At 43.7% G+C, this 25,260-nt stretch overlaps 1 protein-coding gene across 3 annotated transcripts in view; it reads left to right on the top strand.

Annotated features, from left to right (window-relative positions):
* The window catches only part of LOC112218666 (S-adenosylhomocysteine hydrolase-like protein 1), a 36,502-nt gene extending 14,442 nt beyond the window's left edge, over positions 1-22,060 (top strand). Inside the window, exons 1-17 of one of the 3 annotated variants that reach the window (XM_042301616.1) lie at positions 4,525-4,690; positions 14,304-14,415; positions 14,824-14,967; positions 15,245-15,345; positions 15,459-15,561; positions 16,261-16,355; positions 16,481-16,587; positions 16,960-17,076; positions 17,181-17,244; positions 17,358-17,446; positions 17,669-17,739; positions 18,633-18,727; positions 20,675-20,773; positions 20,862-20,930; positions 21,116-21,194; positions 21,291-21,411; positions 21,569-22,060. In XM_042301616.1, the coding sequence (XP_042157550.1) occupies positions 4,616-4,690; positions 14,304-14,415; positions 14,824-14,967; positions 15,245-15,345; positions 15,459-15,561; positions 16,261-16,355; positions 16,481-16,587; positions 16,960-17,076; positions 17,181-17,244; positions 17,358-17,446; positions 17,669-17,739; positions 18,633-18,727; positions 20,675-20,773; positions 20,862-20,930; positions 21,116-21,194; positions 21,291-21,411; positions 21,569-21,575 (1,548 nt within the window). In that variant the 5' untranslated portion in view covers positions 4,525-4,615 and the 3' untranslated portion in view covers positions 21,576-22,060. Of the gene's footprint in view, positions 1-4,524; positions 4,691-13,741; positions 13,933-14,303; positions 14,416-14,823; positions 14,968-15,244; positions 15,346-15,458; positions 15,562-16,260; positions 16,356-16,480; positions 16,588-16,959; positions 17,077-17,180; positions 17,245-17,357; positions 17,447-17,668; positions 17,740-18,632; positions 18,728-20,674; positions 20,774-20,861; positions 20,931-21,115; positions 21,195-21,290; positions 21,412-21,568 lie in introns of those variants that run through there. The other 2 variants (XM_042301617.1, XM_042301615.1) reach the window with 2 other exon arrangements.
* Positions 22,061-25,260: the final 3,200 nt, after the last annotated feature.

Genomic DNA, 25,260 nt, shown 5'->3' with positions numbered 1-25,260 from the left:
CTCATCATGGACATTGAACAAAGGAGAAAGTAACTAAGCACAGACAGATCGGAAAGTCCTAGACGTTGTTTTTGTAGTGCGTACAATTCGCCAGTATCTGTACGGGAGGAAGTTCATCCTTTTTCCAGATCATCGTCTGCTGACGAGCATCTTTGGATTGCATACTGTGATTCCGTCACTTGCTGCAAGCAGGATGCAAAGTTCCTCGTGTCAGAAGGTTCCCAATATACCTCAACATGCACCTCTTTATCAGTGGGATTGGCCGGAGGAGGCATGGTAACGCATACACTGTTTCTTGTGGTTGTGGATGTACATAGCAAGTGTCCAGAGGTTTCCATCATAAGGTCTGCTACTGTCGGTTCGGATCGCCACTCCAACTCGTTAGTGACAATGGTACGCAGCTTGTGCCACAAGAAATGGCCACATTCCTAAAGGTGAAAGGCGTACAGCACATCAGATCCCAGCAGATTTCCCCGTGGGGCTCACTGTCACCTTCACAGGACTGTTGTTCATAATGGGGAAAATGAATGTAAGAGGAGATGTACATTAAGGTTAAACCTTTCGCACCTCCTTACTTACCTTAGTTGGTATGAGCAAAGCATCATGGAAATTATGTGTGTAGATGGTTGAATTCTTGGGAGAGAGAGTTTTGAGTCAAAAAAAACTTTATTGAGTCTGGGAACCCACAACACAATAAACACTCAAACGAGCAAAATCATGGTTAAACATCAATTAAACACACAACACCAAATCTTCCTCTACAGTAACTAAACACAACAGCCTCTGCATACCCCATATACTCATAAACAGCCCAATGCTATTAACCATTTTGTAATAGGCAAACTCAAACCTCAGTCTCGCTGCCAACATCCCCTCCAGCAATCCCACCACATCCACAGACCCCTGTCTCCGAATACTGTTCTTTCGTGTCTTCCAAATTGCTAATTTAACTGTCCCTGACACAAAGTTAAGCAAGATAACTATACCCCTTTGACTAAACCTGTACTTTGGCCCAAATATAATCAATTGGGAAGAGAAAACCTCTCCCAGAGCTGAGAACCAACTAGTGATCAGGTCAATCATCCCAACCAACCTGGGACACTCTAAGAATAGATGTGCCAGAGTTTTAGACTCAGCACAGAATGGAAATCCCTCCCCAACAGTAGGATCCAGGTGTACCAGATGAATATTGGTGGCTATAGCTCCATGTATTATCCTCAATTGGAGGTCAGCTGTCCTCTTATCAATAGGCAGTTTAAATTAAGACCGTCAACAGCCTTTTGGGGAGACACCTGGACCAAACCCACCTGCCCACCTCATAGATTTGACCCCTTCCAGGGTAGAAGCACGGGACACTTTTACCCATTATGTACATGGCCTTCTTTCCCACTGCTTTGAACTCCCCCATCTCCAGGATATTGAAGGAAAGCAGCATCCCCACGTCCTCTTCTAATGCCCCTGCAGCAGCAGTAACATTCAGCACAGGGAACACATAATCCAGACCCTCCGTCCACCGATGAGAATTGTAAGTATCAGTCACATACTGCCGATGAAGTACTGGCAAGGAATTGCAGGCCTCAGCTAAGACCATCCTCAGTAGCCGAGATGATTGGATCCCCGCTCTTTCTCCCAGCTCTTCCAACGATCTGCTCCTGCTCCGTATCAGATGACCCAGCTTGGTACACCCCACACCTAACAGGCATGAACGTAGGCTGGCTGAACCCATAGCACAGGACTGGATGACAGTGTTATTAAAAAATAGGCTCTTCATAAAGCCACATCCCTGGTGGGGTGCTGGCCTTACGGGACATGTCGAAAACTCTCCAAGCCTGCATAACAGACTCATAGAATGTAGTCAGGCCAGACAAATCACCCCCTCTAGCTTTAAGAAGAAAAGGTGCTTGTCTAAACCCAAACAGCCCACTTTCCTCATCAATGTGTAGGCTGAGTCGACCCAGCTAGAACCATCACTGTACAACAGTCCCTGGGCTGCTTGAAGCCTGAATGCCATGATCCTAGAAGAAATGTCCACCAGGCCTTGCCAACCTTTGTGGCAGGTACAGGGCTGCAACCTTAATCAAATGTTGTCCAGACCAGAAAAAATTGACAAGGGTCCTCTGAAGCTCTTGTATCAGACCCCACAGTGGCTGTAAAATCATTAGTCTGTGCCACAGGGTAGAGGTAGCTAGGTTATTGGATGCCAGCACCCCTCCCCTATAAGACAGCGGGGGTAGCATCCCATTTACACCCAGACAATCTGGCACACACCTTCTCCACCACACACTTCAAGTTATTTTTTTGAAAGACCTCAGAGCCTAGAAAGAAAGAAAAAAGTCTTCATGCCGTCTCTGCCCCACTGAAGCCCCCCGGCTAACCGTGGAGCGGACCCTATCTGAAAATGACCTGCCCACAGCAATTCACTCTTTTCCCAATTAACTCTAGACGAGGAGGCCCCCTCATACACCTTTAAAGCGTTTGAGAGAACCTTAAAATCCTCACCCTCTGTAATAAAAACTGTCATGTCATCGGCATATGCAGACAGTGCTATCGTGGGACCCTTCATAACCCCTGGCACAGAGAAACCAGTAAGCCTCGCTCTTAAAAATGAATCATTGGTTCAATTGCCAGACAAGATAACTAACCTGAAATTGGGCATACCTGCCTTATACCCCTTTGGATGGGGATGCGGCAGCTCAAACCACCCCCCACCTCCCCCATACATGAGGCCCCAGCATACAGTAAGCTTATCCAAGACAAAAAAAAACATCCCCAAACCTAAAAGCTTTCATTGTTTTGAACAAATATAGGTGGTCCACACGGTCAAAAGCCTTCTCCTGATCCAAAGAAAGCAAACCCACATTCACATCAAACAGTTTACACGTCTAAAACATCTCTTATTAGAAACAAGTCATCAACAACAGAGAGGTCAGGTACACAGTAAGACTGGTCTTTGTGGACCAACAGCTCCAGATATTCTTTCAACCTGTTTGAGAGACACTTAGATATATAATAGATATAATAGATATATAATAGATATAATAGAACCCCAAAGGTTCTTATAGAAATCAGATGGTAAACCATCGATGCCAGGGGCTCGGCCTGATGAGAGCTGCATAACTGCAGTGGACAGCTCCTGCAGAGTAATGTCAGAGTCCAAAGCAGCTCTCTGCTCATGTAAGAGGAGTGGAGTAGATGCCCGGTACGAGTGATAGGGTGCAAGAAAACTAACTCCAGACACTACTCGTACTCGCTCATACAATTCCCAGCATGCACCAAACACTCCCAACATGCAGAGAGAGAGTGAGAGAGAGAGAGCGCTCCCCTTCCAATACTAGCAAGAATAAGAGTAGTCACCGGGACAAGTGAGCTCTCACAGTTTATGTGTGTTTTTAATTGTCCATGGTTTCCGTGTTTGAACATGCTTGTGTTTGTTTTTCCACACCTTTCCTTTAGACACACACAGACACAACCCAGGTAGCACATAATGTTCTGAGAATCATATTTTGAGCTTGGTAAGAGCATGGTTGTCCTATGCTTTTTTTCTGGGAATGGTGCAGGATAGTTGCTTGGCTTTGGAACATTCTGAGAAAATCTTAGAAAATGGTCAACAACAAAAAAATTATCTTGGTATTTCATTACTTTAACAGAACGTTTCCTAAAAGTTCAAACATGGATACATTTAATTTTACAAATTATAATGTTCTAGGAACATTCTCCAACTGGTCTGACATTGGGAATGTTCTCAAATAGTTCAGAAAACGTTAAGAAACAACATTCTGGGGAACTTCAGTACTTCAGCATAACATTTCCCACAGGTTTCCTCATGGTTCTATGAGTACCCACAAGTTCCATGGTAGTAAATGTGCTAGCTGGGAATTATGATACACTCAGAGACACACACAAACTCACATGCACACACACTTCTGTGTTTTTTATGTTTATGCTTGGGAATCAGAGAACACTCCAAACGTTATTCATATTCATTACAGGCTTCAAGTGATCCTGTATGAACTCTCTCCCTTCCTCCATACCTCCCCCTCCTTCTCTCGTTATTTCCCAGCCCTCCATCCTGGAACCGCTCCTCTCGTCTTCTCAATTCACAAAGGCTCTTTTCTTCTTTGGAACACTCCTTTTTCTCTCTTCTGTCTCTCCTCTCACCTGCCTCCTCTAACAGGTGTAGGATCTTAATTTGAGAATTTCCCTGCACGGCAGGAAATGCAAACTTGTAGTGTATTCACAGTTTAGAAAGGCTTTTTAAGTTTGTAATTTCCACTTTGTCAAGGACAAAATATGGACTTGATTTTCCCTAATGAAAAATGTATCAACCCCTACAAAAAAAATGTCAATTAATTATAATCCTCATAATAATTCACATTTCCTGTTGCTGCATGATTATTTTCCTGCTGTAGCAAACTGGATCAAATTAAGGTCCTACATACTGTGTGTACCAGTAACCTGGGCCTGAGAGCATATGGTGTAGCGCCTCTCAGTGTGTTAGCTTAGCAAGCCTTTATCCCTGAACCTTCTCATCAAACGCGGTCAGGTCACAGTCGAGCACGGTCAGTCCACGGTTAAATACAGTCTTTGTGTGGTGGAAAGCATTTGTTCTGACAGCATGAAGAAGGTGTACAGCCTGGTCAACTTGAACAAAACCAAGGAACAAAAGGCAGTTCAGTCCATCTGTATCAAGGTATCTCTGTTGTATTCTATATTATCTTTAGTTCTGTAAATCTTTATCAAGGTATCTCTGTTCTAGACTCTGTCACTAGTCTCTTTATTACAGTCAATCTGTATCAAGGCACACTAAATGACCAAAAGTATGTGGACACCTACTTGTCAAACATCTCATTCCAAAATCATGGGCATTACAATGGAGTTGGTCCACCCTTTGCTGCTATAACAGCCTCCACTCTTCTGGGAAGGCTTTCCACTAGATGTTGGAACATTGCTGCGGAACTTCAATTCAACAACAGGAGTATTAGTGAAGTCGGGCACTGATGTTGGGCGATTAGGACTGGCTTGCAGTCGGCGTTCCAATTCATCCCAAAGGTGTTCGATGTGGTTGAGGTCAGGGCTCTATGCAGGCCAGTCAAGTTCTTCCACACCGATCTCGACAAATTATTTCTGTATGGACCTTGCTTTGTGTACGGGGGCATTGTCATGCTGAAACAGGAAAGGGCTTTCACCAAACTGTTGCCACAAATTTAGAAGCACATAATCATCTAGAATGTCATTGTATACTGTAGCATTAAGATTTCCCTTCACTGGAACTAAGGGGCCTAGCCAGAACCATAAAAAATAGCCCCAGACCATTATTCCTCCTCCACCAATCTTAACAGTTGGCACTTTTCATTGTGGCAAGTAGCAGTCTTCTGGCATTTGCCAATCCCAGATTCGTCTGTCGGACTGCCAGATGGTGAAGTGTGATTCATCCACTGAATGCGTTTACACTGCTCCAGAGTCCAATGGCGGCAAGCTTTACACCACTCCATCCGACACTTGGTATTGCGCATGTTGATCTTAGGCTTTTGTGCGGCTGCTCGGCCATGGAAACCCCTTTCATTAAGCTCCCGAAGAACAGTTCTTGTGCTAAAGTTGCTTCCAGAGGCAGTTTGTAACTCGATAGTGAGTGTTGCAACCCAGGAAGAATGATTTTTACACGCTATGCGCTTCAGCACTCGTTGGTCCCATTCTATGAGCTTGTGTGGCCTACCACCTCGCGGCTGAGCCGTTGTTGCTCCAAGACTTTCCACTTCACAATAACAGCACTTACAGTTGACGGGGGCAGCTCTAGCAGGGCAGAATAACAGCACTTACAGTTGACTGGGGAAGCTCTAGCAGGGCAGAATAACAGCACTTACAGTTGAGCGGGGCAGCTCTAGCAGGGCAGAATAAGAGCACTTACAGTTGACTGGGGCAGCTCTAGCAGGGCAGACATCTGATGAACTGACTCGTTGGAAAGGTGACATGCTATGACGGTGCCACATTGAAAGTTACTGAGCTCTCCAGTAAGGCCATTCTACTGCCAATGTTTGTCTATGGAAATTGCATTGTTGTGGGCTCGATGTTATACACCTGTCAGCAACAGGTGTGGCTGAAATAGGAACGTATTCAGACACCTTGACCTTTTCCACATTTTGTTACGTTACAGCCTTATTCTAAAATGGATTCAATTGTTTTTTCCTCTCATCAATCTACACACGATACCCCATAATGACAATGCAAAAACTGTTTTTTAGAATTTTTTGCAAATGCATAAAAATAAAGAAACAGAAATATCACATTTACACAAGTATTCAGACCCTTTACTCAGTACTTTGATGAAGCACCTTTGGCAGAAGTTACAGCCTTGAGTCTTCTTTTGTATGACGCTACAAGCCTGGCACACCTGAATTTGGGGACTTTCTCCCATTCTTCCCTGCAGATTCTCTTAAGCTCTGTCAGGTTGGATCGGGAGCGTCGCTGCACAGCTATTTTCAGGTGTCTCCAGAGATGTTCAACCTCTGTTCAAAGGACATTCAGAGACTTGTCCTGAAGCCACTCCTTAGTTGTCTTGGCTGTGTGCTTAGGGTTGTTGTCCTGTTGGAAGGTGAACCTTCGCCCCAGTTTGAGGTCCTGAGCGCTCTGAGGAAGGGTTTTCATCAAGGTACCTCTGCTGTATGTGATTTAGTTATTTGAGAGTGGATTAGTTGCATCCAGAGTGTGGATCCAAATTTCTCCTGGCCCATAGAGTACATTCAAGGTAAGGAAACACAAGTCATTTCATAATTTGCGGTGAACTACACTTTTAAATCAGAGCCTTTAATTAAATAACATGTATCTGTCCGTCCATCTTTAATCACAGTGGCTCAGATCATCCCTCTCTTGGGACTGTGTCGTCATTCAGTTAACTCGTGCTCTCTTATGATTTGAGGCCCTTCAGTTCCGTATCCTTCCGTGTGTGTGAAAGATCAAGCAGCAGTTTGAGTTCTGAGTATACTCAGCTATGCACCTTTTCTCAGGGGGAAGGCTACTGGTGTTATAAAAATGTGTCGGGTTGATGTAGTCCTTTGAATCAGATCAGCTCATTTAAGTGCAGGCAGTATTTACCTTTCTATTCAATGTCAGTAAGTCAGTGAGTGAGTGTATTCTGCTTCAACAGCCGCAGTATCTACGTAGGAAGAGAGCCTTATGGGTCTGGTTAGTACAGTCGTGGCCAAAGGTTTTGAGAATGACACAAATATTAATTTCCACAAAGTTTGCTGTCTCAGTGTCTTTAGATATTTTTGTCAGATGTTACCATGGAATAGTGAAGTATAATTACAAGCATTTCATACATGTCAAAGACTTTTATTGACAATTACATGAAGTTGATGTAAAGAGTCAACATTTGCAGTGTTGACCCTTCTTTTTCAAGACCTCAGCAATCCACCCTGGCATGCTGTCAAATAACTTCTGGGCCACATCCTGACTGATGGCAGCCCATTCTTGCATAATCAATGCTTGGAATTTGTCAGAATTTGTGGGGTTTTGTTTGTCCACCTGCCTCTTGAGGATTGACCACAAGTTCTCAATGGGATTAAGGTCTGGGGAGTTTCCTGGCCATGGACCCAAAATATTGATGTTTTGTTCCCCGGCAACTTAGTTATCACATTTGCCTTATGGCAAGGTGCTCCATCATGCTGGAAAAGGCATTGTTCGTCACTAAACTGTTGCTGGATGGTTGAGAGAAGTTGCTCTCAGAGGATGTGTTGGTACCATTCTTTATTCATGGCTGTGTTCTAGTCAAAATTGGCTGAGAAGCAACCCCACACATGAATGGTCTCAGGATGCCTTACTGTTGGCATGACACAGGACTGATGGTAGCGCTCACCTTGTCTTTTCCGGACAAGCTTTTTTCCAAATGCCCCAAACGATCGGAAAGGGGATTCATCAGAGAAAATGACTTTACCCCAGTCCTCAGCAGTCAAATCCCTGCACCTTTTGCAGAATATCAGTCTGTTCCTGATGTTTTTCCTGGAGAGAAGTGGCTTCTTTGCTGCCCTTCTTTACACCAGGCCATCCTCCAAAAGTCTTCACCTCTCTGTGCGTGCAGATGCACTCACACCTGCCTGCTGCATTCCTGAGCAAGCTCTGTACTGGGGGTGCCCCAACCCGCAGCTGAATCAACTTTAGGACACGGTCCTGGCGCTTGCTGGACTTTCTTGGGCGCCCTGAATCCTTTTTCACAACAATTGAACCGCTCTCCTTGAAGTTCTTGATGATCCGATAAATGGTTGATTTAGGTGCAATCTTACTGGCAGCAATATCCTTGCCTGTGAAGCCCTTTTTGTGCAAAGCAATGATGACCACACATGTTTCCTTGCAAGTAACCATGGTTGACAGAGGAAAAACAATGATTCCAAGCACCACCCTCCTTTTGAAGCTTCCAGTCTGTTATTTGAACTCAATCAGCATGACAGAGTGATCTCCAGCCTTGTCCTCGTCAACAATCACACCTGTGTTAACGAGAGAATCACGGACATGATGTCAGCTGGTCCTTTTGTGGCAGGGCTGAAATGCAGTGGAAATGTTTTTGGGGGATTCAGTTCATTTACATGGCAAAGAGGGACTTTGCAATTAATTACAATTCATCACTCTTCATAACATTCTGAAGTATTTGCAAATTACCATCATACAAACTGAGGCAGCAGACTTTGTGAAATTTTTTATTTGTGTTATTCTCAAAACTTTTGCCCACGACTGTACATAGGATCAGTGATTTCTACAGTCTTTCTACAGTTTGTACAGAGTTCTACCTCCGAAATCCATCCCCTCCCTTTCCCTAACAATGTTAACTCATCCTGTATGGTTTGTGTACTTATCATGCTATAGCTGTTATTATTATTGTTTACTATGGGGTCTCACATGTTTGTATGTTTACACCACAGGCTGACCAGAAACAACCCCAAGCCCCTTCCCCAAGGCTCTACCTTCCTGTTGTATTCACACCTGAAGGGATCAGATAGGGCAGAGCTGCTGTAGGGATCTAGTGGAAGGGAATAGGGGCGGTTCAGGGTCAGGGCTGTTTTGTCATCAAATCAAATCAAAGTTTATTTGTCACGTGCGCCGAATACAACAGGTGTAGACCTTACAGTGAAATGCTTACTTACAAGCTCTAACCAACGGTGCAATTTTTAAGTAAAAAATAGATAAGTAAAGAGAAAAAAGGAAAATAACAGTGAAAACAACAGTAGCGAGGCTATATAGGGGGGTACTAGTACAGAGTACATTAGTACATTTTGGACCTAGACTTGGCGCTCCGGTACCGCTTGCCATGCGGTAGCAGAGAGAACAGTCTATGACTTGGGTGGCTGGGGTCATTGACAATTTTTAGGGCCTTCCTCTGACACCGCCAGGTGTAGAAGTCCTGGATGGCAGGCAGCTTAGCTCCAGTGATGTACTGGGCCGTACGCACTACCCTCTGTAGTGCCGAGCAGTTGCTGTACCAGGCAGTGATGCAACCAGTCAGGTTGCTCTCAATGTTGCAGCTGTAAAACCTTTTGAGGATCTGAGGACCCATGCCAAATCTTTTCAGACTCCTGAGGGGAAATAGGAGAACGTTAATGGGAAGGTGGTGCCCTGTGTGAGTTTGTTTGTGGACAAATGAGCTCTGTAGAAAACACTGGCCTAGATGAGCCATCCCACGTCTCAGTTCAGCTGCTCAGACAGGGCAGCAATACAGTACAAATACATGTAGGCTACAATCCAGTAAATAGCATACAAATGGTTTATAACTGAAATATCTCTGATTAGAGTTACACATTGGGCTTGTTTGACATTCTGTAACTTTCTATGTGCATCTCTCTCTGAGTGCTCACCATGCGCAAGGAATAGGACAGGACAGAAATGTGAGCTATTCATGTGAGAATCTCTCTTGAGGAAGTACAGTAATTTACCATGAGAAACTGCTTCTTAGCCTGCGTTTACACAGGCAGCCCAATTCTGATATTTTCCATGAATTGGTCTTTTGACCAATCAGGTCAGCTTTGAAAAAGATCTGATGTGAAAAGGTCTGATGTGATTGGTCAAAAGACCAATTTGTCGAAAGAAGAAAAAAATTGGGCTGCCTGTGTAAACGCAGTCATATTGACCCTCATTATAAACCATTAGAAAGACTGTGAGGTTAATTACCTTTAATGAGGCAACTCTTAACGAGGCAGCTCTTAACGAAGTAGTAAGTGGACAGTTTGATCCTGAGCAGCACATATGGCCTTTATGAGTCTTATGATCCACCCGTTAACCATTGGAGGGTGATTCAGGCAGGGTATGTTTCTGATTTAAAAAATAAGTAATATTGTGCAGCCCTCACCAAATGATACATTCTGGTGAAGGGAAAGGGTCTATGGGTAGAAATGGAAAGTGTCAACAAATCAGAAACAGACCCAGATTAGATGGGAAGGATGAAAACCAGCAGTGCTGCAAACCTCAAGGTTTGAATAGCCCTGGGCTAGGGGAAGGGTGCTAACGGTACAAATGGAATGTCCTTGAGTGGGGGATCTGAAGTCAGCATTGTTGTAGAATTGGAATGTGGCCCGGTGTGGGGGATCTGAAGTCAGGAATTCAGCTCCACAGACTTCTAACTGACCTACGACCCTTATCAGCTAATCCTATTAAGAGCTGCCAACTCGGCTCCATTCGGACCGCATAAGACAAGGGGTGTACCCACGGCCTAACACCAGTGTGTGGGTGTGCATGTGTGAGGGGGGAGTATTAGACTGTAAATGTGTCTCTGTGTGTGTGTGTGTGTGTGTGTGAGAGAGAGAGAGAGAGAGAGAGAGAGAGAGAGAGAGTGCAACCCAGGTCTCAGAGAATTTTGTATTATTCTGTATGTAAATCCGAGACACTCAATTAAGTATGACATGTTCCGTTTCATATGATATGTATTCATTTGTGGATGTCCATCACCCATTTTGTATGATATGTCACGAATTACAATTCATGTTATATGTTACAAATTTGAAAAACGTACAATATGTTACAAATTTGAAAAACATATGATATGTTACGAATTCTAGCTAGATGGCTAACATTAGCTCGGCTAGGGTTAGGAGTTAGGGTTAAGTTTAGGAGTTAGGTTAAAGGGTTAAGGTTAGGGGAAGGGTTAGCTAAAATGGTTAAGGATAGGGGAAGGGTTAGCTAAAAGGGTTAAGGATAGGGGAAGGGTTAGCTAAAATGGTTAAGGATAGGGGAAGGGTTAGCTAAAAGGGTTAAGGATAGGGGAAGGGTTAGCTAAAATGGTTAAGGTTAGGGAAGGGTTAGCTAAAATGGTTAAGGATAGGGAAGGGTTAGCTAAAATGGTTAAGGATAGGGGGAGGGTTAGCTAAAAGGGTTAAGGATAGGGAAGGATTAGCTAAAAGGGTTAAGGATAGGGCAAGTGTTAGCTAAAAAGGGTTAAGGATAGGGGAAGGGTTAGCTGAAAGGGTTAAGGTGAGGGGAAGGGTTAGCTAAAAGGGTTAAGGATAGGGCAAGAGTTAGCTAAAAGGGTTAAGGATAGGGAAGGGTTAGCTAAAAGGGTTAAGGTTAGGGGAAGGGTTAGCTAAAAGGGTTAAGGATAGGGAAGGGTTAGCTAAAACTGTTAAGGTTAGGGGAAGGGTTAGCTAAAAGGGTTAAGGTTAGGGGAACGGTTAGCTAAAAGGGTTAAGGATAGGGGAAGGGTTAGCTAAAAGGGTTAAGGTTAAGGGAAAGGATTAGCTAAAAGGGTTAAGGTTAGGGAAGGGTTAGCTAAAAGGGTTAAGGATAGAGTTATGGTTTGGTTTGGGGAAGGGTTAGCTAAAAGGGTTAAGGATAGGGCAAGTGTTAGCTAAAAAGGGTTAAGGATAGGGAAGGGTTAGCTGAAAGGGTTAAGGTGAGGGGAAGGGTTAGCTAAAAGGGTTAAGGATAGGGCAAGAGTTAGCTAAAAGGGTTAAGGATAGGGGAAGGGTTAGCTAAAAGGGTTAAGGTTAGGGGAAGGGTTAGCTAAAAGGGTTAAGGATAGGGGAAGGGTTAGCTAAAACTGTTAAGGTTAGGGAAGGGTTAGCTAAAAGGGTTAAGGTTAGGGGAACGGTTAGCTAAAAGGGTTAAGGATAGGGAAGGGTTAGCTAAAAGGGTTAAGGTTAAGGGAAAGGATTAGCTAAAAGGGTTAAGGTTAGGGAAGGGTTAGCTAAAAGGGTTAAGGATAGAGTTATGCTTTGGTTTGGGGAAGGGTTAGCTAAAAGGGTTAAGGATAGGGAAGGGTTAGCCAAAAGGGTTAAGGTTAGGGGAAGGGTTAAGGATAGGGGAAGGGTTAGCTAAAAGGGTTAAGGATAGGGAAGGGTTAGCTAAAAGGGTTAAGGTTAGGGGAAGGGTTAGCTAAAAGGGTTAAGGATAGAGTTATGGTTTGGTTTGGGGAAGGGTTAGCTAAAAGGGCTAAGGTTAGGGGAAGGGTTAGCTAAAAGGGTTAAGGTGAGGGGAAGGGTTAGCTAAAAGGGTTAAGGATAGGGGAAGGGTTAGCTAAAAGGGTTAAGGTGAGGGGAAGGGTTAGCTAAAAGGGTTAAGGATAGGGGAAGGGTTAGCTAAAATGGTTAAGGATAGGGGGAGGGTTAGCTAAAAGGGTTAAGGATAGGGGAAGGATTAGCTAAAAGGGTTAAGGATAGGGCAAGTGTTAGCTAAAAAGGGTTAAGGATAGGGGAAGGGTTAGCTGAAAGGGTTAAGGTGAGGGGAAGGGTTAGCTAAAAGGGTTAAGGATAGGGGAAGGGTTAGCTAAAACTGTTAAGGTTAGGGGAAGGGTTAGCTAAAAGGGTTAAGGTTAGGGGAAGGGTTAGCTAAAAGGGTTAAGGATAGGGGAAGGGTTAGCTAAAAGGGTTAAGGTTAAGGGAAAGGATTAGCTAAAAGGGTTAAGGTTAGGGGAAGGGTTAGCTAAAAGGGTTAAGGATAGAGTTATGGTTTGGTTTGGGGAAGGGTTAGCTAAAAGGGTTAAGGATAGGGGAAGGGTTAGCCAAAAGGGTTAAGGTTAGGGGAAGGGTTAGCTAAAAGGGTTAAGGATAGGGGAAGGGTTAGCTAAAAGGGTTAAGGATAGGGGAAGGGTTAGCTAAAAGGGTTAAGGATAGGGAAGGGTTAGCTAAAAGGGTTAAGGATAGAGTTATGGTTTGGTTTGGGGAAGGGTTAGCTAAAAGGGTTAAGGATAGGGAAGGGTTAGCTAAAAGGGTTAAGGATAGGGAAGGGTTAGCTAAAAGGGTTAAGGATAGGGGAAGGGTTAGCTAAAAGGGTTAAGGATAGAGTTATGGTTTGGTTTGGGGAAGGGTTAGCTAAAAGGGTTAAGGATAGGGGAAGGGTTAGCTAAAAGGGTTAAGGATAGAGTTATGGTTTGGTTTGGGGAAGGGTTAGCTAACATGGTAAATAGCTGCAAAGTAGCAAGTACTTGAAAAGTGCTAATTAGTTCAAATGTTGTCCGTGATGCGTTGCTAGACATTCACGTTATACTCCAGACCAACCACCCTACTTTCATTTTTTCCTTAAGTAACCATCTGTTTCATGTAACCATACCAAACGTAACATATAATACTAATTTGAGTATCCCGGAATTACATGTACTATGTTACGTTTAGTATATGAGACCAGGATGATGTGTGTGTGTCACTTTGGAATGGAGTATTAGGTAGAACAGAGCCCGGTGGGCGGGGAGTTTTAGGGAGAGTGGTGCACGACTTTAAAAAGAAAAGTCCTAGCACCTAACCAGACTATGCTACCAGGCTGGATGAGATTGGACTGGATTGGTCTAGGCTGTACCAAGTGGGAATAAGAGGCAGAGACGGGGACAGACTGGACTGAACCTGGCTTAACTGAACTAGGCTGAGTGGGTAAAAGAAGCATAGACTGTGTCAGAGGGAGCAGACAGCAGGCATGGCTAAGTGGGAACCCTCCACCAGCCCTGCCTTCCAACCACCACACTGGATGGTGAGACGGAGAGAGGGGGAGAGTGATGGAGAGAAAAAAGGGGACTATGAAAAGAAAGAGACATGGATAAGGGAAAGAGAATGAAAGTGGGTTAGTGAGAGACGGTGAGCGTGTTATGAAGAGTGTGTTAGGGAGAGAGGGAAGGTGTGTGAGTGTGAGCTATGGTGAGAGAGTGAGAGAACTATGTGAACCTCTTGAACCTCCTGAATCATCTGTGCCTCCTTTGTGTGTTTTGTTCCTTATGTTGAGTAAAAAAAGAGGTTTATATAATGCCTTGGACAATGCGGTGGATATAACCCTGGCGTCCTTCTAACCTTGTCTTTCTCTTGCCTCAAAAGTAACTCTCTCTCTCTCTCTCTCTCTCTCTGCAGCAAATCCAGTTTGCTGATCAGAAGCAGGAGTTTAACAAACGTCTCACTAAGACCGGGCGTCGTTCCCTGTCCCGCTCCCTCTCCCATTCCTCCACAGACAGCTACAGCTCAGGTATCCACACATGCACCCCCAGCTTTTAACCCTTCTTCAGCATGGTGTGTTTTGTCTGTGTGTACAGCCGACCCTTGTAGCTGGCTGTGGTCACAGCATCTGGGGAACAGAGGGCTGGTTACATATAGATTAGTCCAAGGCATTGCTCCTTAGGAGATAAAGTCTTCAGAGGAATTACCATTTTTCATTTACTCCTAATCTGTCCCCTGGGGATGGGGGGGGGGGTAATCCAGACTGTACGTAGCATGTAGTTAAACCTCAGACCTGAAAGATCACACAGCTGTTAACTTTTGACTATTTGGTAAAATGAGAGCTTTCGTGAGGCCTAGATAATTTATCGCATTCAGACTGTTTCATTGTGCCTGATGTTGATCACCCCCTTACCTCCCCTCACACACAAACCCTTAGCTGCGTCGTACACAGACAGTTCAGAGGATGAGATGTCTCCTAGAGACAGGCAGCAGAGGAGCTCTAAGGGACATCAAGACTTCTGCATCAAGAACATCAAACAGGCCGACTTCGGACGCAGGGAGATCGAGATTGCTGAACAAGGTGAGAGGGAATGGAGTGTGTGTGTGTGTGTGTGTGTGTGTGTGTGTGTGTGTGTGTGTGTGTGTGTGTGTGTGTGTGTGTGTGTGTGTGTGTGTGTGTGTGTGTGTGTGCGTGCGTGCGTGCGTGCGTGCGTGCGTGCGTGGTAAAGAGTAAGGTAAGAAAGAGGTTGGAAACATGACTCAAGGTCTGTCAGGTTCTCTCCCTCTTTCTCTCTGTCTCTCACTCTCTCTTTCCCCCATTCCTCCTATTTCTCCTTCTCCCTTCTCTGTCTTTGTAGAGATGCCAGCTCTGATGGCCCTGAGAAATAGATCAGGGGGCGAAAAGCCGCTGGTTGGTGCTAAAGTAGTGGGCTGCACTCACATCACCGCTCAGACCGCTGTGAGTATGCATGCACGCACACACACACATGCACACACAAACAGACACTGAATCACGCACATACTGAATTGGACTGCGTGTGTGCGTGTGTGTATACATGTGCATACCTGTAGGTCTTGATCGAGACTTTGTCTGCGTTGGGGGCTCAGTGTCGCTGGGCAGCCTGTAACATCTACTCCACTCAGAATGCTGTGGCTGCAGCTCTGGCTGAGGGAGGTGAGAGACACGCAGTATTTCGCTCGCTCTCTCTCTCTCCCTCTCTCTCTCTCTCTGTCTCTCTCTCTCTCTCTCTCTCTCAAATCAATTCAATTCAAGAGGCTTTATTGGCATGGGAAACATGTGTTAACATTGCCAAAGCAAGTGAGGTAGATAATATACAAAAGTGAAATAAACAATAAAAATTAACAGTAAACATTACACATGCAGTAGTTTCAAAACAATAAAGACATTAAAAATGTCATATTTTATATATGTATATATATAAATATATACAGTGTTGTAACAATGTACAAATGGTTAAAGTACACAAGGGAAAATAAATAAGCATAACTAATGGGTTGTATTTACAATGGTGTTTGTTCTTCACTCTCTCTGTCTGTCTTCTCTCTCTCTCTGTCTTCTCTCTCTCTCTCTCTCTCTCTCTCTCTCTCTCTCTCTCATATTCTCTCTGTCTTCTCTCTCTTTCTCTCTCTCTCTCTCTCTCTCTCTCATATTCTCTCTCTCTGTCTTCTCTCTCTCTATCTGTCTTCTCTCTCTGTCTTCTCTCTCGCTCATATTCTCTCTCATATTCTCTCTCTCTCTGTCTTCTCTCTCGCTCATATTCTCTCTCATATTCTCTCTCATATTCTCTCTCTCTCTGTCTTCTCTCTCTGTCTTCTCTCTCTCTCTCTCATATTCTCTCTCTGTCGCTCTCAGGCTTCTCTGTGTTTGCATGGAAGGGGGAGTCGGAGGATGACTTCTGGTGGTGTATTGACCGCTGTGTCAGCCTGGAGACCTGGCAGCCCAATATGGTACAGTACAGTATAGGCCTACCTACCTGTCTCTCTCTTAATGTGGTACAGTACAGGCCTAGCTCTCACATTAGACAGCTATGATCCGGATGGATACAGTCATGGGTGGATTCTGTTTTTCTCAGATCCTGGATGACGGGGGAGACCTGACCCACTGGATCTTTAAGAAATACCCCAACATGTTCAAGATGATCAAGGGAATCGTGGAAGAGAGTGTCACAGGGGTTCACAGGTGGGATTGGAGCACACGTGTCTCTGATTGTTGTGAAATACCTTTTAGATTAGAAGACACTCTTATCTAAAACAACGGATATTTCAGGTATGATAAGCCTATTGTTTGCCTTAGTCATTACAACTTGTGTGACTCATGTGAGTCACCTGTGTGAATAAGGACAGCTCATTAAATCATGTGGCAATATAAATTGAATGAAAGAAGCTAACACTTGTGACATCATTATACTGGTATACTTTGTCTGTGTCCCAATTTACACAATATTCCCTTAAGGGCCCTGGTCAAAAGTAGTGCGCTACATAGTTAAAAGGGGACATTTAGGACAAAGCCTATGTGTAGTGCTAAGGTAGCAGTGTTCTCCTTCTTCCGAAGGCTGTACCAGCTGTCCAAGGCAGGGAGACTGTGTGTCCCTGCTATGAACGTCAATGACTCCATTACTAAGCAGAAGTTTGACAACCTCTACTGCTGCAGGGAGTCCATACTGGATGGGTACGTATATGAAAACACACAGGCGCAGAATCAACATGCGTGTTTGTGTGTGTGACCTTTGAACTTTTGAGTGTGTAACCTTTGGCCTCCCATCCCTCCCCCAGATTGAAACGCTCTACAGATGTGATGTTTGGGGGAAAGCAGGTGGTGGTGTGTGGCTATGGAGAGGTCAGTATTTTATTAGCACCTATTAAACACCGAGGTGTAAAGTCTTCTCTCTGTGTATTTATTCCATCTGTGTGTACGTATGTTTCCCCCCCCTCCTCTCTCCCTCTGGCCAGGTTGGTAAAGGTTGCTCTGCCGCTCTGAAGGCCATGGGCTCAGTAGTGTATGTCACGGAGGTGGACCCCATATGTGCCCTGCAGGCCTGGTATGATGTGTGTGTGTGTGTGTGTGTGTGTGTGTGTGTGTGTGTGTGTGTGTGTGTGTGTGTGTGTGTGTGTGTGTGTGTGTGTGTGTGTGTGTGTGTGTGTGTGTGTGTGTGTGTGTGTGTGTGTGTGTGTGTGTACTGTAGGTGACAGAAGACATGTACTGTAGGTGACAGAAGCAGGTCTTGAACTATTTGTGTATATCTCTCCTCTCCCTACCCCAGCATGGATGGCTTCAGACTGGTCAAGCTCAATGAGGTCATCAGACAGGTGGACCTGGTCATCACCTGCACAGGTAAGACATGATGTCATCACCCACAGAGGTTATGTGAATGGTCCAATAGAGAGACTGTAGGCTGAGAAAGCCTTTACTCTCACACACTACAGCTCTGAAGAGTTAGCTATAGAATTACATTTCTATTCCTTTTAATGCCAAAAATGTACCTGTAAATGTATACTCTCCAGTAGGAGTGTTTCTCAGGTTACCAACCCTCTCAGTGGTCCTGTAATGTGACTGTGATAAGTTATAACAGGCAATGATAGGTTATGACCAGTGGTTAAATTGAGCTGGAGCTTCCCGGAACTGGTCAAAGGGAGAGCCAGAACCTTACTGGTTCAAAGTAAATTAAAATAAGAATTAAAATTTTGATAAAAGGACACTAAACTGGAATTAGGGTTTAGCCTTATACCTTATGTACGCAATGCAACAATGCAACAATGCAACAATGCTAAGCAAATTGCCGATTCTGCGAGTTATGAATTAACTGCATTGCAATGCCATTTTGCATAGCTACTTGTAGTTCTTCCATGCCTACGTAGGGTATAAATCAGGCTGTAGAGGTTAGGGTTGAGGCTCCGGTTAGGGTAGAACTGAATGTGGACATGAAGCTAGGGTTAGGGTTGGGGTTGGGGTTATGGTTAGGGTTCAGAAACTAGCCCTAACCCTAGTTCTAACCCTAACACCATCTCCAACCCTAATTCTAACCCCTATATAATAACTTAGAATCAGCTATTTAAGCTTGTTGTTGCCTTTATTTTACCAGACAGGTCAATAACAACTCATTCTTATTTACAATGAAGGCTAGCTATGTTATGATAGGCTATGGTAGTTTATGGTAGGCTATGATAGGTTATAACAGGCTATGACAGTATATGACTGACTATGAAAGCCTCAGTGTTTGTCTTCAGGCAACAAGAATGTGGTAGCAAGAGAGTACCTGGACAGGATGAAGAACGGCTGCATCGTCTGTAACATGGGACACTCCAACACTGAGATAGACGTGGTGAGACGTATGTGCGTGTGCGTGTGCGTGTGTGTACAAATGTAGGATCTTGATATGATCACTCTTGTTGCTGAGGATTCTAAACTTTGTAATTTCCTATTTTAAATAGCAGACTTCATTTGCCCCTAAGGAAAATGTATCAACCCCTACAAAAATGTAAATGAATTATAATCCATATACAGTGCCTTGCGAAAGTATTCGGCCCCCTTGAACTTTGCGACCTTTTGCCACATTTCAGGCTTCAAACATAAAGATATAAAAGTGTATTTTTTGTGAAGAATCAACAACAAGTGGGACACAATCATGAAGTTGAATGACATTTATTGGATATTTCAAACTTTTTTAACATATCAAAAACTGAAAAATTGGGCGTGCAAAATTATTCAGCCCCTTTACTTTCAGTGCAGCAAACTCTCTCCAGAAGTTCAGTGAGGATCTCTGAATGATCCAATGTTGACCTAAATGACTAATGATGATAAATACAATCCACCTGTGTGTAATCGAGTCTCCGTATAAATGCACCTGCACTGTGATAGTCTCAGAGGTCCGTTAAAAGCGCAGAGAGCATCATGAAGAACAAGGAACACACCAGGCAGGTCCGAGATACTGTTGTGAAGAAGTTTAAAGCCGGATTTGGATACAAAAAGATTTCCCAAGCTTTAAACATCCCAAGGAGCACTGTGCAAGCGATAATATTGAAATGGAAGGAGTATCAGACCACTGCAAATCTACCAAGACCTGGCCGTCCCTCTAAACTTTCAGCTCATACAAGGAGAAGACTGATCAGAGATGCAGCCAAGAGGCCCATGATCACTCTGGATGAACTGCAGAGATCTACATCTGAGGTGGGAGACTCTGTCCATAGGACAACAATCAGTCGTATATTGCACAAATCTGGCCTTTATTGAAGAGTGGCAAGAAGAAAGCCATTTCTTAAAGATATCCATAAAAAGTGTTGTTTAAAGTTTGCCACAAGCCACCTGGGAGACACACCAAACATGTGGAAGAAGGTGCTCTGGTCAGATGAAACCAAAATTGAACTTTTTGGCAACAATGCAAAACGTTATGTTTGGCATAAAAGCAACACAGCTTATCACCCTGAACACACCATCCCCACTGTCAAACATGGTGGTGGCAGCATCATGGTTTGGGCCTGCTTTTCTTCAGCAGGGACAGGGAAGATGGTTAAAATTGATGGGAAGATGGATGGAGCCAAATACAGGACCATTCTGGAAGAAAACCTGATGGAGTCTGCAAAAGACCTGAGACTGGGACGGAGATTTGTCTTTCAACAAGACAATGATCCAAAACATAAAGCAAAATCTACAATGGAATGGTTCACAAATAAACATATCCAGGTTTTAGAAAGGCCAAGTCAAAGTCCAGACCTGAATCCAATCGAGAATCTGTGGAAAGAACTGAAAACTGCTGTTCACAAATGCTCTCCATCCAACCTCACTGAGCTCGAGCTGTTTTGCAAGGAGGAATGGGAAAACATTTCAGTCTCTCGATGTGCAAAACTGATAGAGACATACCCCAAGCGACTTACAGCTGTAATCGCAGCAAAAGGTGGCTCTACAAAGTATTAACTTAAGGGGGCTGAATAATTTTGCACGCCCAATTTTTCAGTTTTTGATTTGTTAAAAAAGTTTGAAATATCCAATAAATGCCGTTCCACTTCATGATTGTGTCCCACTTGTTGATGATTCTTCACAAAAAAATACAGTTTTATATCTTTATGTTTGAAGCCTGAAATGTGGCAAAAGGTCGCAAAGTTCAAGGGGGCCGAATACTTTCGCGAGGCACTGTAATAATTCACATTTCCTGTTGATGCAGGATACTTTTCCTGCTGTAGAAAACTGGCTCAAATGAACATCCTACATCTGTATGTGTCTGCATTTATGTCTGTGTGTGTTTGAGGTTGATAGACTGTTTCTCCTCTGTCAGGTGAGTCTGCGGACCCCAGAGTTGACCTGGGAGAAAGTGAGATCACAGGTGGACCATGTCATCTGGCCCGATGGCAAGAGAATAATCTTACTGGCTGAAGTGAGTGTCTCTGTGTGTGTGTGTGCTTGTTGCCTGAGTGTGTGTCAGGTGTGTGATCACTGGTATGTGTATGTGTGTGTTTTCTCAGGGTCGTCTGTTGAATCTGAGCTGCTCCACAGTGCCCACCTTCGTCCTCTCCATCACCGCCACCACACAGGTCTGTCTGTTTCACACACAGCAGGGGAACTCATGGTCGCAGCAAACACACAAGCTGTACTGGTGTTTTGTGGAGTGCTACATGTATGCATTATGAAAAGGGACAGGCCTTTGTATCCACAGTCTCTTTGTAATTGAAATGTTTTCTATGTATACTATTTCTATAACGTAATGTAATGCACTCAGGCACTGGCTCTGATAGAGCTTTACAACGCCCCAGAGGGACGATATAAACAAGACGTCTACCTTCTGCCCAAAAAGATGGGTAAGACACACCACATCACCTACCTACTGCCTTGTTACATAGGTTTTGACAGGGTTGACTGTGACTGTGTGTGTGTGGTTGTGTGTGTGTTTTCAGATGAGTTTGTGGCCAGTCTCCACCTGCCAACGTTTGATGCCCACCTCACAGAGCTGACGGATGAGCAGGGCAAATACCTGGGCCTCAGCAAGACCGGACCCTTTAAACCGAACTACTACAGGTGGGGAAACTCACACACATACACTCACATCTGCATTTGCATACTCTCATGCATATAATACACATATACACACTAAAATCAGGAATGAACATAAACAGTAAAGTAATTTGGTGTTACAGTATGTTCCTGTAAGTGACAGTGAGTGTGTTCATTGCAGATACTAATCTATGGTAGTGAAGACCAAAGACGTACCATACCATCCCAAAGACATATGTGGCTCAGAGGGAAGGAGGACCAGGAGACCTGGCTCAGATTTGTGTTTGTGGGGGAACTATAGCCCAGCACTGACGGGTAACACCACAACCATGATGTCTGACTGACCTTTAACCCCTGTCCTCTGACCTCTGCTGAGCCATCTGACCTCACTGGAGGGCCGTCATTGGTCTGAGAGAATTGATATGCTGAGAAGCTCTTTTTTTAATGTACATAAAGTATTATTGTGAACAGAAGCAGAAATGATCATTTCCCACCAGATTCATATCCCAAGGCCAGACTCAGTTGCCGGGTTTGAGTTTTCTATTTTCCATTATTTTTATCTGTTGTCTGAAGTGGCGGGGTTTGGAGGAGGTGTATTTTATTTATCAGAATCTTACAAAAATATCAAGTTGTAACAGAGGAACACAGATTATCTAATAAAAATATAAATACATCTTCTTTTCAATCTTTCCAAAGATATCAAAATAATGTTTAAACTTTCTGAATGTAAACAAAGCAGATAAGTAATAACAAATAGGTTCAAGTTTACCAAATGTTACATTTTACCATATTTTTTTCTGCGTCTTTTCCAAAGATAAAGTTGTGACCCACCTGCTAGTCAGTCTCATTAACTCTGCTCTCCTCAAACAGCGTGTCTGTCTCTGTAGTTCTAACTATGCCCAATAGGTGGTGCAATGAAGCTAGTCAAAGAAGTGTAGCGGCTGTTCTGTGGATGTTTCTGGAGTTTGGTTACTCACACACACACACTTACAGGATACAGTGGTAGATGGACCTGTGTGTTTGTTTAGGTCTTCCCTCCTGACCTGTAGATAATATGTGGGGTGAGGAGATAGACTGATCCAGAGTCATTACTTTACTGTAAGTGCCCTTCTGGATGGGAGAGGTGATAGCAGGGCCAATGTTATGACCTGTCCTGTCTTACCATACCTCCTGGCCCGTCCTAATAAAATACATAGTTGAATTAAACTTTATTTTTTTCAAACTTTTTGTTTGCTATAACACTGATTTATGTATGACATTAAGGCAATTTAAAGTTTAAATTACCTATAAAAAAGAATTGTCTTGTTAAATTAAATATGACTCAAGTAATTATGACTGACAGGGTTGTACACCTATCATGTGCATCATGAAGTCACGTCTCTTTTTTACCGCCATTTCGAATTAGTAGTGGGTGGAGCGTTAGTTAAACACAACAGTGTGCCTCGGTGATCAGTAGGCCTGTATACCTTCAAAATAGATATTAGAAATTGGTTTAAAAAGAATGCATCATCTGCTGCAACAAGTGCCGCTCAAATTCCACTCGTCCAAGCCACTGCTACGGTTGCTGGCGATCACGGCAAGAGTTCATTTTATTAGTATTATAATGTTTCTTAGGACGAATGAATAATGGATTTCTTTGTGATGGTGTATATTAAATTGATTTATTTTTTTTAAAAGACGCCCACCCACGTCCCACACTCCCACTCGTCAATTGTGGTGCCGGCATTAGCGCATGGGAGGTGTAAAAGACTTATGCCGGCAATATGTGGTAAAAATTTTGCCGTTTTTTACATGCAGCATACGGAAATTCTTCTGTGAACTAGAGGCAAATCTTTTGGGATGATTCCCAATCTTCTTCATTACTGTCGGAATTATTCTTGCCTTGGTTTGAACATGCAATCAAAGATTTGCATTAGCCTATTATAAAGGATATGTCGATATGAACAGCTAAGAGGAGTGTTGTTAGTAAAATAATTTACATTTCTTAGAAATCTTACTGTATTTCGCCATTTTATGTAGTTAGGCCATGCATACTACAAATATACGGAGCTGTCCATAGTGCTTAAGTTACAGATCAATGTACCATTAATGAGGAAGTTAATGAGGAAGCCTACAGATCACCAACAGGCCAAATCAGCACGTAGAACATGGCCAGGAGTATGTAGGCCTATGTTGTGCCTTTTATTATGTTTTTGGAATGCTCTATAACAATGGGAATTAAAATTCCAACCCCACACGTTGTGTAAATTGTATGTTTACATCTTAATAAAGAAGACTGTTGGCACCTCCCTCAAAATCAAAAACAGGCCCGGCATGGAAATCAAATGCCCTTCCAACTGATTCGTTCTGGCGGGGCCTTCCCAGGAGATGCTGCAACAATACCTGTTACCATGGCACTCAACAAGTTGGTGTGTGTGCTTGCATGTGGGGGGCTTTTTGAAGAGCAGTCGCACATCCACACTCAGTGCCCCCACCTCCCACCCCCTTTCCATCAGATCTGAGAGTTTGTCTGCTCACTTGGTCCCTAATCAGGTTCTGCCCCTCACTCTGTCTCTCCCCCCTCCACTCTCTCTCCTCTCCATCAGATAATGATCCTTTAAAGCAGATTATTGTTTTACTAGAGTGTGTATGGGCTAATGTTGAAAGTAGAGGTTGTGGGTAAGCTGTGTGACTTCCATTTGAGAGCAGTGCTTTAGAACACTCAGAGTGTTATACAGTGTTGCCTGGACACATCAGGCCTCCCCTGGGGTCTCCTTACCTGAGTTCACCTGAGCTCCTCTGTCTGCTCTGCTGCACTCTACTCTGACTCAGAGGGCATGGTTGGATTTCCACCATATTACTTACACCCCTCCTATTTTTTCATATGTGTATATGACAGGTGGGTAGGGTTGGGCATCTCTCATCTATGTTTCTCTAGTCTTGGTTATGTGTTCGCTGTGGTCATCCCAAGCACCAGGTGGCAGAATTCAGTAGTATATCTGGCCAATGAGATGAGAAAGCTCTCCCTCAACAGAATTACACAGATGAACCTCAATACATGAGCAAATTGCCTTTTTCTTAAGCATTTATTTTGTTTTTATTCTGTATGAAATGCAACAGTGCACACACATGTTTATTCAGTTCAACCACAAAAGCAATCCAAGGCCCAACTAATTGATTTTTAGAACATTGGTGCATGTTTTCCTAGATCAGTGTTCCATGCCTATCATGAGTGTAGATCTCTGGCTGCACAGACCTAAAAATACCCTATGTCCCTGGATTACAGTAATCCTGTGTGTGTGTGTGTGTGTGTGTGTGTGTACGTGCACTCACTGAGGCAGGTCTAGGATAAAGACCTCCGGGTGGAACCCTTCCTCCGAAACCCCAGTGCATTGTGGTTATTTAAATCAGGCTAAATTGATAGCATCCAGGATGAAGAGGTGGTGATTGTGCAGGTGGTGGTGTGTGTGTGTGTGTGTGTTACAATGTGTAACCTGTTATTTTTATCTGTCACCCCCCACACTTCATCTTTCAGACCCCACCTTACCTTCTTTCTCACCTGCCAACCACCTGTCACTCTGTAGGCTCTATGTTCAGTTGTTACTATACAGTATATTATAATATACAACAATACAATTTAATACATCTTTATTAATCCACTTTGAGACAATTTAGAAGGCATCACTAGAGCACCTAAAACCTCCACTTCCTATAGGCCGACATGCAGCATAGAAGTACATTCATTCAGCATTAAGACATGAATACAGTGTGATCAGCTGTACAGTCATTTCCCCTGCACTTCTATGTACTACCATCACTGAGTGGCTGATAATGGGATCCATTTACACTCCAACCCATAATCCACCCTCTTTCTCCCCTTTCACCCTCTCCCAC

Source organism: Oncorhynchus tshawytscha, linkage group LG19 (genome assembly GCF_018296145.1).
Source record: "Oncorhynchus tshawytscha isolate Ot180627B linkage group LG19, Otsh_v2.0, whole genome shotgun sequence".
Classification (NCBI taxonomy): domain Eukaryota; kingdom Metazoa; phylum Chordata; class Actinopteri; order Salmoniformes; family Salmonidae; genus Oncorhynchus; species Oncorhynchus tshawytscha.
Note: the sequence above shows the minus strand (reverse complement) of the source record. Positions and strands in the feature narration are given on the sequence as shown.